This window comes from Heterocephalus glaber, unplaced genomic scaffold, assembly GCF_053883595.1.
Source record: "Heterocephalus glaber isolate CG9 unplaced genomic scaffold, H.glaber_assembly_v1.0 deba00001497, whole genome shotgun sequence".
Taxonomy (NCBI): Eukaryota; Metazoa; Chordata; class Mammalia; order Rodentia; family Bathyergidae; genus Heterocephalus; species Heterocephalus glaber.
In genome coordinates this window covers 59215460-59229641 of record NW_028258320.1, presented here as the reverse complement: position 1 = coordinate 59229641, position 14182 = coordinate 59215460, and the positions used below count along the sequence as shown (strand labels likewise).

General features: G+C 39.8%; 1 protein-coding gene across 3 annotated transcripts in view; it reads right to left on the bottom strand.

Moving 5' to 3' along the window:
* Uros (uroporphyrinogen III synthase) overlaps positions 1–14182 on the bottom strand; it is a 34349-nt gene that overhangs the window by 11542 nt on the left and 8625 nt on the right. For all 3 annotated transcript variants that reach the window (XM_021253291.2, XM_004838745.4, XM_021253292.2), the window contains 4 exons: positions 5743–5831; positions 5465–5548; positions 4531–4627; positions 3327–3401 (listed from right to left, as the gene is read on the bottom strand). In XM_021253291.2, the coding sequence (XP_021108950.1) occupies positions 3327–3401; positions 4531–4627; positions 5465–5548; positions 5743–5831 (345 nt within the window). The remainder of the gene's footprint in view (positions 1–3326; positions 3402–4530; positions 4628–5464; positions 5549–5742; positions 5832–14182) is intronic.

Sequence of the window (14182 nt, the reverse complement as noted above, 5' to 3'; positions counted from 1 at the left end):
TGGTTCTCTCTTAAGTACTGTGTGCCAGCAACAGGATAGTTGACATTTACAGAAAACTGGTACCAGCATTGAAGTCATTACTGTGACTACTATACCTGATCATGTAAATTAGAAGCCTTTGGAACTGGTTGGCTGAATGAGTTTGGAAAAGCTGGGAAATGTGGACTAGAGAAGGCTTAGAATGCAGTAAGCAGAGCCCATTAAGTGATTCTAGTTAGAGCTTAGAAGACCAGAATGCTGATAGGAATGTGGACAATAAAAGCCAGGCTCAGGAGATCTCAGTTGGGAACAAGTACTTCATGGACATTTGGAGTAGAGGCCACATGTCTTACATATTGGCAGAAAATTTGGCTACATTTTGCACCTGTCCTGCCTGGGACTTTGGAGGCACCTGAGATTAAGGGCAGTAGACTAATTACTCTGGCAGAGGAAATTTCAAGACAGCCTAAAATTCAGGCTGTGCCACTGATTCTGTTAGCTGCTTTTATCCAGATTTATAATGAGATTAGGGCCAAAAGGCAGAGCAGAAAAATTTGAAAAATTTAAATTTTGCTCTTGAAGGAGGGGCCAAAGAGGTTTTGGCTGCTAAAGAGATTAGCACCATTAAGGATGGTACTTTGTACAGGGATAAAGAGGTGACTTCAGGGCATCTCAGGAATGAGGAAGACATCAAAGGCTCAAGGATGCAAAAGTGTGAACCTTTCATTTGAGAAGAGAGCCCCCGGGATGCCTGTTTGAGAGGGGCCTCCTAGGGAACAGGTTCCCTGGGATTCATTTCCCTGTGCTCAGCCATTTAGACACTCAGAGGGTACTGCAGCCATGACTCAAGGGGCCTAGCTACTGCTTGAGCTGAAGCCAACTTTGGTATCATCACATGATGCTGGGTTTACTGGCATGCAGCATATAAGAACTGTGGGAAGAATTAGGAAGGCTTCCACTCAGATTTCAAAGGAAGGTTTGGGAAGCCAGGCAAGGAGCCTGAAAATGCAGTGCATGGATCAGAGGAAATGAAACCAAAGGTGCAGGGCAGGCCCCAGAAAGTTGCAGATGCCAGGAATGTGGAACATCTGCTGAGAAAAGCTGCAGCTCCAGAGTGGAGCCACTCCACAAGAGAGGCTGTAATGGGGTGCAACCAGCAAGGCCATAGGGGTGGGGTGCCCACACCATCTGCACTCAAAACATTTTACCACTGTGTATTTTTGGTGCCATATATGGAGTTACAGAACTCAATGTTTGCCCTGGTGTGTTTTAGTCTTGCTTTGGCCTGATTATTTCCATCTCTTATTCCTCCTTTTTGTAATGAGAATATTTACCCTGTGTCATTGTACCTTAGGATGATATAACTTGTTTTTAATTTTTAAAGAAGTTCACAGATAAGAGTTTGCCTTGAGTCTCAGAAAAGACTTGAACTTTTGAAAAATGCTAGAACTACTGAGACTTTGGGGAAGGAATTATTTATTGGATATACTCAGAATAGTTGTACTATGAAATATTGCTATTATTATCTTTATTTGGGGATTAAGTATGACTTAAGGAGATGTTTTTGGGTGGAAGTTGACAAGAAATGGATTATGACTATTAATCCTGATATGTCATCTTCATTGGATAAAAAAATGCCTACCAGATTAGAAAAGGATGGTCCTGCGTATGTCTGGGTGGGTCATGGAGGCATGATCTTGGGCACTACAGATGGTCCCTTGCCCATTTCTCTCTGGCATTGTTCCCCTGCTCTGCTTCCCAGCTGCCATGAACTAAGTAGCTTGTTCTGCCATGCCCTTTCACCATAAGGTTTCTGCTTTGGATCCTGCAGATCATGTATTGAATCTCCTGAAACTGTGACCTAAATTAAATCTCTCCTCCTTTAAATTGTGGGTAATAGGTACTGTGTTCCAGCAACAGGAAAGCTAATACAGTTATTGAAGTAATTTTGTTTCTGTGTTTTTGGTGTGTAAGAGCTAAGACATCCTTCTTCACAATTGAGTAAACCAGTCTGAGGCTGAGTGCCCAAATGAGGCCAATGCTGTTGTGGTGCACTTGACCCTGGTCCACTGTTAGCTGCTCCAGATCTCGAGATACGGCTGGCTCATATTTTTTCATTTGCCAAAACAGTGAATGCAAGATGAACAACAATGGTGCTAATGTCAAACTGAAGGGTGTGTGGCAGCTCAAAATGCTTATCAGCTAATATGTAAAGTCTGAATTTGGAATACGGAAATCCAAGCAGAAAAATTTACAACTCTAATGTACATGAGATAGTTGGGTTTTTGGTAAATAGGTAAGAAACTGCCTAAATTATTTCCTTTCCTCATTCAGGAAAAAAAAAAAAAAAAGAAACAGCAAAATAAAGTGAAAGCAAATTCTTAACTTATTTTAGGGGAAGATAAAGAATAAATAATGAAAAATAGATAAAGAATAAAAAATAAAGAATAAATGTGGACACTGAGTCCCTCATCCTGCCTGACTTACTGAGCTTGTGGCAAGAGTGGCTCAGTGCCAAAGATGAAGGCATCATCTTTAGCCTAAGCAGTGACTCCCAAGCTACCTCCTTCCCAGCCTCATTTTGTTTTCTGGAAAAATGTGCTTTTAATTCCTAAACTACTTTCATTCCTGGTATACATTCCCGATATTTTTAACCTCATTGGACAAAATGGAGCTATTCTGAAACAAAGTTACAGGTTAACTTATTCAAAATTGCTAAGCATTATTTTTAAGTGTTTAAAATGTTATAATGCTAACTTTTAAAATTTCTTGTTTACTGTTTATGCTTTAAAAGATGTAAGTTCAAGACTATTTGGAAAAACACAGAGAAAAGTAAGAAAACTAGAAAAACTAGAAAACCAGAATATTAACTACCTGAAGAGTCAGGCTTTTTAAAAATTGTAGTAAAAATACATAACATAAAATTTACCATTTTAGCCACTTCTGGAGTATAATTCTAGGAGCATTAAGGACTACATTCACAATGGGATTTTTGGGCCAAAAGTTACAACCATTTAAAGAAAACTTTTGAATAGCTACTAGTCAAGTACTTCTTAAAATGGTTAACACCACTTAGCCATGTTTGAATATATGTGCTTCAGTTATCAGTAGCATTATATATTTAGATCCTTCTACAAATTTTCTTTTCTTTTTTTTCTAGTACCAGGGATCAAACTCAGGACCTTACACTTGCCAGGCAGGCGAGGTGCCACTGAGCTAAATCCTTGGCCCACTTTCTACAAATTTTCTAAGTAAAAAATAGTATTTTAAAACTGAATTAAAGTATTTTAAAAGAAAAAAGAAGGACAGGTCATTTTTGGCGTTTAATTTTTACCCTGACTCCTTACCTAGAGAAGCGGTAGCCTTTCCAACCACATACACTGACTTAGTGTTCCATTTTTCTTTCAGAGTCTTTTCCCAGCCTGTAAAACATGAAATTATATGTGAGTGGTAAACACCAAAGTGTCCATTTGGACTGCTGCAAAGGTTACTTGTTCATACTAAGCAAACCATTAATAATCAACTACAAAAAAAGGCCTCTTGGGCTGGGGATTTAGCTCAGTGGTTCCACCGCCTGCCTCACAAACTCAAGGTCCCAAGTTTGATCCCCAGTACCAAACAAACCAAACCAAACAAAAAAAACGGCATCTCAGCTGGCTGTTGTGGCACATATGTGTAATCGCAGCACTATGCTGAGCGACAGGGATCACTACTTAGCAAGACTCTATCTTGGAAAAAAAAAAAATCCCATAAAAATCCCACAAAAACAAAACCGAAAAAGAAGAGCATATCTAACTAAAATTTCATTTTCATATTGTTCCTATTCTACAAGAAAAATTTTAAAAATCACCAAGGTCAGAATGGCTGCATGGACCCAGGACCCAAGACCTTGTGCTGACCACACTCCCTGCTGCTTCCACTCACTGGGACAATGCTCCCAAGCCTCAGTGGTTTCATCTGTAGAGTGAAACTGTAGTATATCATGTGCCTCTGGACTATTGTCTGGAGCTGAGTAAGGTAATGAATGTGAAGTATTTAACACAGTGCCTGATGTATAACAGGCTTTCCAGAAATGTTAGCTCGGAGGCTGTTCAAATGAAGTTATGAAGGTGGTCCAGTTAGTGGGCAGTGCCTTTTCATACAGTTGTGATGGACAGGTATGGAAGGAGGTGGAAGAGTCGAAGAGAGAGTGGTGTCACTAAGAACCTGGTATGATGTGGAACATTTTCTCATACAGCGTTAAATTTTCTCATCAACCATTTGAGGAAAGTGGTATTTGTCCTATTTTCAAAGGAACAAACTAGCACCTTATACATTCTGAGGGGAGACTTGAATGCCCAGCGAGCAATCATTTAAAAGGCAGGCAGAGTCTCTCTTCCACCCCATCTGTTTGGGAGCTGAGGAGACGACCCTATTTCCTGTTTCCTAGAAAGCATCAGTGGCCCAGTACCATCATGAATCCACTTCTTTCGGAAGTGGCACTATCTCTGGAATCTAGTGTCTCCGTGGGAGAAAGAAGAGTAAACAAAGTCAGAGCAGGCCAACTCTCACCTTCAGTTTTATTGTCTTTCTCCAAACACAGCTCCACTGCTTCCACTGCTCTGGGGCTGGTAAAAATGAGTCCCCCATAATCTTCTGGATGAGACAGCTGCACATCAAAAAGCAATGAAAGTATCGCCCAAGGAACTATGACCCACAATTCCAAATGCTTCCCATAAGCAGTAGGTAAATGAATTCCTTCCACCCAGTCCTTCCCTCTATCTACCCAACCCTTATTGAGTGCTTACTATGGACCTGGAATTGTTCTAGGCCTTTTAGGATATGCAGGTGAGTTCATTATCATTGTGTACATCTGACTTTATTCAAAGTGTAGACCCTGAATCTTTTCATTTTGGGGATACTGGGGATCAAACTGAGGGTCTTGGGCATAGTAGGCAAGCACTCAAACACTGACCTATATCCCTAGCCCAGAACCTTTAATCTGAAGTATTTAGAAGGCAGGGCCTGTCTCCTTTCAATATTGGTCACTCCTATCCCTGGCACCAGAACTGATAGGATGGACAGAAGCCAGACCTGGCCCTTCCTGGCTAGGGGCTTGGCTGAGTTATCTAGCCTGGAGCTTTTATCTCTAAAACGGGAAAACACCTGTACGGCTTGCTGCATAGAGGTCAGGGGCAGGGGTGAATTAAGTGAGAGGATGAATGAAAGAGTCCTGCAACTGAGAGCCACACAGGGGTGATGCTCTCACAAGTCCTATTCCTTGCGGCCCACTTCTGAGTCTAGACTGCTTACACAAGGAGCTGAGAGAGGCTCAATGGAGAAGCTCATAGTTTAGGCGCCTGCCATCAGGGAGGCTGTGGTGCTTTTGTGCTCATATTTGGTGGTAAAAGTGGGGGCTACCAGAAGGCCTTCCAGCTTGGGCTGGCAAGAGTTGCAGACAGACCAAACATGAACACGGGAACCAGACAGACACAATAGGCTTTACCTTCTCAAAGAAATTGGAGAGAGACTGAAACTCAAACGATAACACAGGGATCAATGTGGCTTCAAGACCATACAACCCTAATTCCTGCAAATGAAAGAAAGTAGTTCTAGGTTGGCCAGGGCTGTTTTGAAAATAAGAAAAGGGTCATGGTATCACATAAACAATTTATTCTGTGTCAAGTCTGAATTTTAGCAGCTCCTTCCCACTACCAGTTCCAGCCCCTTGACTCTGTTAGCAAGGAAGCTCTAGTTCAGGTAGAAGGAGTCTCTGCCACTTACCTTGATGTACGGATCCTGGCCACAGTCATCCTCCTTTGCGTCTTTCAGTAAAAGAACCTTCATTATGACCCGGTCGTCCTTCCAGGGCACTGCAACACCACAAGGAAACAGATCTTAATTAGATCTTAAAGACTTCCTAAGCAATGTTGCATGAGGACAGAGCACTAGAAGGAGGTAATCAACTGCTTGCTGAAGAGACCTATCCTGCCCCACAATGACTTAGCGTTAATGGCCCTGTTCTTTTTGAAGCCCCTGTCATTGATAAGGCCAGGGGCAAGCATGTTAGCAGTTGATATATCACTTGGAAAGGCAGATGAAAGCCAGTAATGAAAGTTACAAGTCCTGTACCAGACAGTTACAATAGCTTACAGAAGAGAAGTGCAAATTCTAGGCTGTATTCTTGGGTTTAAAAAGATAAAGAAATAAGTACTTGAACTTCAAGATAATCATACTACTCAGCTTATAAGTGCTTTAAGAAATAATTATATTGACTTTTCTACTTCTCAAATGATATTTATAAATATTGACAAATATAATGAGATATTTGACAACCTGGAAAACAATTTTTGACATGTATTTAGAACCTTATATATTTCATACCCTTTCTTATGATTTCACTGGTAAGAATAATAAAAAGGTAGTGCTTATAAATGTGTACAAAGATTAATATAAAGATGTTGGTTTTGTCATTCTTTATAATTCCAAATAACTGGGAACAATCTAAACATCCAACAATGAAAGAATGCCTAAATAAATCATGGTATGGTGCAAAGACATCATTAAAATATTCATAAATAATCTAATTACACAGATTACCTAATAAAAAGTAATGTTATATAAAAAGCACAGGGGAGTTGCGCGGAAGACACCAAATTACCCCGCTGCAGACAGGCAGCCACCTGGTTCCACACTACAAAGACACAGAGGACACCAGACCAAGGTACTGAGTCCCGATGTGCACGGCCCAGAGGTAGGGGCTTCTGAGCCAATGTCCCACTGCTCCTGGTCCAGAGGAAGGGGCTTCCCGGTCACCATCCCTCCCGCTGTTCTCCTTTTGGGCCACCTTCTGTCCCGCTGCTCCTGGCCCAGAGGAAGGGGCTTCCAGGCCAGCATCCCTCCCAACGCTCCTGGCCGAGAGGGAGGGGCTTCTGAGCCGCCATCCCACTGCTCCTGGAACAGAGGAAGGGGTTTCTCGGCTACCATCCCTCCCGCTGCTCCCAGCCCACAGGAAAGGGTTTTCGGGTCACCATCCCTACTGCTGCTCCCGGCCCCTGTCCCACCTCACCCAGCTCAGAGGAGGTAATCCGTGCAGGTGCTAACAGCCCCCCGCCCCAGTCAAAATGAGAAAACACGTAAATAAGTCTCAAAACCAGACTTCCAGATCACCTACAGCAACCCCAAAGGGAAATGAGATGGAACACTCTGATACTCAACCACCTGGACACACTGAACTGGCAACAAAAGGGGATCCGGAAAAAATGAAATCAGAAATAATTTCTCAGATAACAGGAGAAATTGTGCCCTTAGTGCAAGACATGATTAATAAATCTAGAGAGGAGCTCAGGAACATGATGGAATCCCAACATAAGAAACAAACGGAATCCATAAAACAGATGCAAATAGATTTCCAGGACATGAAAATCTCCATTGAAAGTCTACACAGCAGAATGAGCCAATGTGAGGACAGAATTGCAGATACAGAAGATAAGATTGCAATTAGTGATCAGGAAGAGAAAAATGGCTTCAAAATTATAAGGGAACATGAGAAATCAATCCAGCAGCTACTAGATGATGCAAAGAAGAATAACATAAGACTGATTGGAGTCAATGAAGAAACAGGAGAGAGTGCAATGACATAAAAAATCTCTTCACTGAAATAATGGCAGAAAACTTCCCAAGCAGGGGGAAAGAGCTTGACATACAGATAAGTGAGGCATATAGGACTCCAAATAGCTTTGATCAAAAAAAATCTACACATAGGCATATAATTGTTAAGATTCCAGAAACACAACAGAAGAACAAAGTTCTCCAAGCAGTCAGAGAAAAGAAACAAATCACATACAAAGGAAAGCCCATCAGAATCACAGCAGACTTCTCAACACAAACCATCAAGGCAAGAAGAGCTTGGAGTGACAGATTCCAAGCCCTAAAAGAAAACAGCCTCCAACCTAGATTGATGTACCCTGCAAAACTATCTTTCAAAATTGATGGAGAAATAAGATACTTTCATGACAAAGAGCACCTTAGGAACTTTGTGAATACCAAACCAGCACTCCAAAGAATTTTACACAATAGCCTAGGAACAGACATTGAGGATCACAACCCCAGGAAGCAAAGCAGAATGAACCCATCTGGCATGACAAGAAATTAAATGGAAAGGGGGAGAACCCAACAAAAAGAAAAAGTCATAGCAATGACAAGTCAATACATTTCAGTAATAACCATCAAAGTTAATGGTCTCAATTCACCAATCACAAGAAATAGACTGGCAGAATGGGTCAAGAAGCAAAATCCAACAATATGCTGCATACAAGAAACACACTTAATTCAAAAGGAAACTCATAGACTGAAAGTTAAAGGGTGGAAAACAATACTCCATGCAACAGGAACCAAAAAAAAAATCAGGAGTAGCTATCCTCTTGGCAGATCAAGTAGATTTCAAACCAACACTGATTAAGAGAGATGAAGAAGGACACTATGTCCTTGTAAAGGGAACAATCCAAGAGGAAGAGATGACAATCATAAATATCTATGCACCAAACACTAGTGCACCCAACTATATAAAACAAATACTAACGGACATGAAAAGTCATATATGCACTAATACAATTGTAGTGGGGGACCTCAACACCCCATTGTCACAAATAGATAGATCAACTAGACAAAAAATAAGTAATGAAATACTAGAACTCAATCGAACTCTTGAACAAATGAACAGATGTTTACAGAGTCTTCCACCCCACAAAATGAGAATACACATTCTTCTCAGCTGCACATGGCTCATTCTCCAAAATAGACCACATACTCACACATAGAACATGTTTAAGTAAGTGCAAAGGAACTGAAGTTATCCCCTGTATATTATCAGACCATAGTGAGATGAAATTGGAGATCCATAGCAAAAGAAACTCAAAAAATTTCATAAACACGTGGAAATTGAACAACACACTTCTGAATAACCAATGGGTCACAGAGGAAATTAAAGAAGAAATCAGACAGCTCCTTCAATTAAATGACAATGACAATACAACATATCGGAATCTATGGGACACAATGAAAACAGTCTTACGAGGGAAATTCATAGCAGTGAATACACATATTAGGAAAACAGAATGAGCCCAATTAAACAACCTGATGCTGAACCTCAAGCTTCTAGAAAAAGAAGAGCAGAACAACCCCAAAGCTCATACAAGGGAGGAAATTATAAAGATCAGAGGAGAAATCAATGCAATGGAGACTAAGAGAACAATACAAAAAATCAATGAAGCCAAGAGTTGGTTCTTTGAAAGAATCAACAAAATTGACAAACCTTTAGCCAACCTTGTCAGAAAAAGGAAAGAAAAGGCCCAAATCCATGCAATTAGGAATGAAAAGGATGAAATTACAACAGACCCAGCAGAAATCCAGAGGATCATCAATACCTACTTCCAGAACCTATATACCAATAAGATGGACAACACAGAAGAAATGGGCAGATTCCTAGATACATATGAATTACCAAAGTTGAACGAAGAAGACCTAAAAATTCTGAACAACCCAATATCAACCAATGAAATTGAAAATGTCATTAAAAACTTATCAACTAAGAAAAGCCCAGGCCCTGATGGCTTCACTGCTGAATTCTACAAGACATTTAGAGAGGAACTGCTGCCACTACTGTTTAAACTCTTCAATGAAATTGAAAGGGAAGCAATACTCCCAAATTCATTCCTGGAAGCAAGCATCACCTTGATCCCCAAAGCAGAGAAAGACCCAACCAAAAAAGAGAACTATAGGCCAATCTCACTAATGAACATAGATGCAAAAATCCTTAATAAGATACTGGCAAACAGAATGCAGAAGATCATCAAGAAGATTATACACCCTGATCAAGTGGGATTCATCCCAGGGATGCAGGGATGGTTCAATATACGAAAATCAATTAATGTAATACACTATATCAATAGAGCCAAGGACAAAAACCATATGATTATCTCCATAGGTGCAGAAAAAGCATTTCACAAAATCCAACATGCATTTATGATAAAAACCCTACAAAACATTGAAATAGACAGTCTCTACCTCAATCTGATAAAAGCCATCTATGAAAAACCAACAGCCAATATCACACTAAATGGTCAAAAACTGAAATCCTTCACACTACAATCAGGAACAAGACAAGGATGTCCACTATCACTACTCCTGTTCAATATAGTTCTGGAAACATTAGCCACGGCAATTAGACAAGAGAAAGAAATAAAAGCAATAAAGATACGAAATGAAGAAGTCAAATTGTCATTATTTGCAGATGACATCATACTCTATACAGAAGACCCCAAGAACTCCACCAAAAGTCTTCTAGACTTAATAACCAAATTCAGTCAAGTAGCTGGTTACAAGGTCAACACACAAAAATCAATAGCTTTCCTCTACACCAATGACAGACTCACTGAGAGAGAAATAGGGCAAATGATTCCTTTCACAATAGCATCCAAAAAACTGAAATACCTAGGAATCATCCTAACGAAAGAAATCAAAGACCTCTTCTCGGAAAACTATGGCACTCTGAAAAGAGAGATTGAAGATGATATCAGAAAATGGACAGACATCCCCTGCTCCTGGGTAGGAAGGATTAATATAGTGAAAATGGCCATACTTCCAAAACTGCTATATAGATTTAACGCAATTCCAACTGAGATCCCAGCAGCATACTTCATGGACCTTGAGAAAACAATCCAAAAATTCATTTGGAACAAGAAGAGACCCAGAATAGCAAAAGCAATTCTAGGTAACAGAGACATGGCACAGGGTATCACAATCCCAAACCTGCAACTATACTACAAAGCTACAGTGATAAAAACAGCATGGTACTGGCAAAGAAACAGACTTGAGGACCAGTGGAACAGATTAGAAGATGCAGAAACAATGCCAGACACACTCAGCCATCTCATCTTGGACAAAGGAGCCAAACACCCTCACTGGAGGAAAGACAGCCAGCCTCTTTAATAAATGGTACTGGAAAAATTGGGCTTCAACTTGCCAAAGATTAAAACTAGACCTGTACCTCTCACCATGCACTAAACTAAAATCCAAATGGATTAAAGATCTAAATATTAAAATAGAAACTCTGAACCAGTTGGAACAGAGGTTGGGTAGAACGCTTGAAGACATTGGTGTAGGAAAAGATTTTATGAACAAAACCTCAGTTGCCCGTGAACTAGCACAAACAATCAACAAATGGGATCTCTTCTTATTAAAAGGCTTCTGCACAGCAAGAGAAACCACCAGCAGTGTGAAGAGACAACCCACAATGTGGGAAAAAATCTTCACCTGCTCTTCCTCAGACAAAGTTCTACTATCTCGAATCTATAAAGAACTTAAAAAGATCAGACCTCCCAAATTTAAAGACCCAATCCAAAAATGGGCATCTGAAATGAACAGACATTTCTTAGACAAAGAAGTAAAAACAGCAAATAAATACATGAAAAAATGTTCAACATCACTGGTCATTCGAGAGATGCAAATGAAAACAACGCTGAGATTCCACTTCACTCCAGAAAGAATGGCTGCTATCATGAAATCAACCAATATCAAATGCTGGAGGGGCTGTGGGGAAAGAGGAACTCTCCTCCACTGCTGGTGGGAGTGTAGACTGGTGCAACCACTGTGGAAATCAGTATGGAGATACCTCAGAGAACTAGGACTGGAAGTCCCATTTGACCCCGCTATTCCACTGCTGGGGATCTTCCCCAAAGAATTAAAAGAATCATACCACAGTGATATATGTGTGCCCATGTTCATAGCAGCGCAGTTTGTGATAGCTAAAACTTGGAAACAGCCCAAATGCCCATCAACTGGAGACTCGATAAAGAAAATGTGGTTGTTCTATAAAATGGAGTACTACTCAGCCATAAAAAATGAGAAATAGAGACATTTATAGCTAAGTGGATGCACACTGAGGTGATACTCTTAAGTGAAATAAATAGGACACACATGTGTAAATACCGAACAGTTTCTCTGGTGTGAGAAACTGAAAGTGTAAATAAGGACTAAATGTATAATAGGTAATGTGAAATAGGAAGAAAGGGGGCAAAGGAGAAGGAAGTGGGAGGGCTAGGGGAAAGGATAGAAGGGAATGGGATTAATATGAGAAAATGGAAAAACTGGAACAAAATCTTTGTAAATAGGGAGGACTGGAGGGGTTGAAGGGAGGGCTGGGCAAGGTTGAAAAATAAGAACCAAGAGAGACTATGTAAAGGTGCAAATTTCCAATGATGAATGTCATTATACTGTATACCTAAAATGTACCAATGTTTACAATGAATAATCGATAATGTAAAATAGGAAGAAAAGGTCCAAAGTGGTAGGGGTAGTGGGAGGGGCAGGGGAAAGGAAAGAAGGGAAAGGAAAAATGCTGAGAAACGGAAAAAATGGAAATAAAGTCTTTGTAAATAGGGAAGGGTGGAGGACGTGAAGGGAGGGCTAGGAATGGGGAAAAAATAAGAATCAAGATGCATTATGTAAAGGTACAATTCCCAATGAGAAATGTAATTGTGTTGTATACCTACAATGTACCAATAAAAGAATTTAATACAAAAAAAAAAAGAATCATACCACAGTGATATATGTGCATCCATGTTTATAGAAACACAGTTTGTAATAGCTAAAGCTTGGAAACAGCCCAAGTGCCCATCACTTGGAAACTGGATAAAAGAAGATGTGGTCTTTTAGTAAAATGTAGTACTACTCAGCCATAAAGAACGAGAAACTAGAGTTATTTATAGCTAAATGGATGCATGTTGAGGCCATACTCTTAAGTGAAATAAATAGGAAACACGTGTGTAAATACTGAATAGCTTCTCTAGTGTGAGAAACTGAAAGTGAAATAAGGTTTAAAATGATTAAAACGAATAATTACTTTGAAATAGGAAAATGTCCAAAAGGGTAGGGTAGTGGGAGGGGATGGGGAAAGGAAAGAAGGTAAAGGAAAAATATGAGAAAAGAAAAAAATGGAAACGAAGTCTATGTAAATAGGGAAGGGTGGAGGGGGTGAGGGACGCACAGGTAATGGGGGAAAAAATAAGAACCAAGAGTCATCATGTACAGGTATAAGCACCCAATGATAAATGTAAACATATTGTATACCTAAAATGTACCAATAAAAGAATTTAAGATAAAAAAACACAGGATTCAAAATTACATAAGTAGTATGGTAATTACTATTTGAAAGTATATGCATAAAAATATTAATAGCATGGCTTATGTTATTTTTTCCATCAATGCCTGCTGGATTGGCTTCAGGGAGTTTGGCGGATTTTGTTTTCCAATACTGGATATCAAACTCAGGACCTTGAGCTTGCCAGGCAGGTATGGCAGTTTGGCATTTTGAGAGGCAGTTTGTTGCCTTGTCTTCTTATGTTTCTATTGTTTGGTTTGGTTTGTTGCATGCTGAGGTCTGTGACCACTTACAGTATAAAGACCTTGTTGCTGGTACAGAGATCTTAGTCGCTTTTTAGTGATGTACTTTGGGTGTGGCTAACTGTAATCCTTTGCCTCAGTCCCAAGATCTGACCACCTTGCTTAATTTGGGAGGACAGGATGCAGTGTAATTAGTCAAACACTGAGTTCTCTGGGAATGTATTGTTAATATCACAAAGATAATCTAAGTGTAGGCTTACAGAGAAATAGCAACAATTATGCAGCCCTGGTAATATCAAGCAAATCAGCTACAGTAGTATCATCCAGGACAAACTGGTTATCAAAATACCGTAAGAACCAATTATATACCATGCCCAACCCTGGAGAAGAAATCCATAATTATGGTGTAAACATTAAGACAACCTAGGTACTGATTTACAGCTAATATGTATTAAATACAACAGCTACATCTCTGCCAATGATGAAAAATAGAGTTTTTATTAGAGTTAACTGTCAAATGATTAATAAAGCTTTATGGTTATACTATTAAAGATATAGGGTTTGGGGATAGAGGATTGCAAGAGGAAAAACTTGAAACCTTAAACTGCATGATATGAGGAAGAGAGAGAAGTGGTACAAAGGTTCCTACTGGGGAATACAAGGATGTTTATAGAATTAGGTAAAGGTAAGAGAAAAAAGTGATGAGAGACAGATGATGAAAGAAAAAGAGGGAGAAAAAAATTATATGGGGTGTAAAAACAAGAGAAAAATGCAAGGGAGAAAAATTAAAAGGGAGAAAGGGAAAAATAAAAGAAAAGAGAAA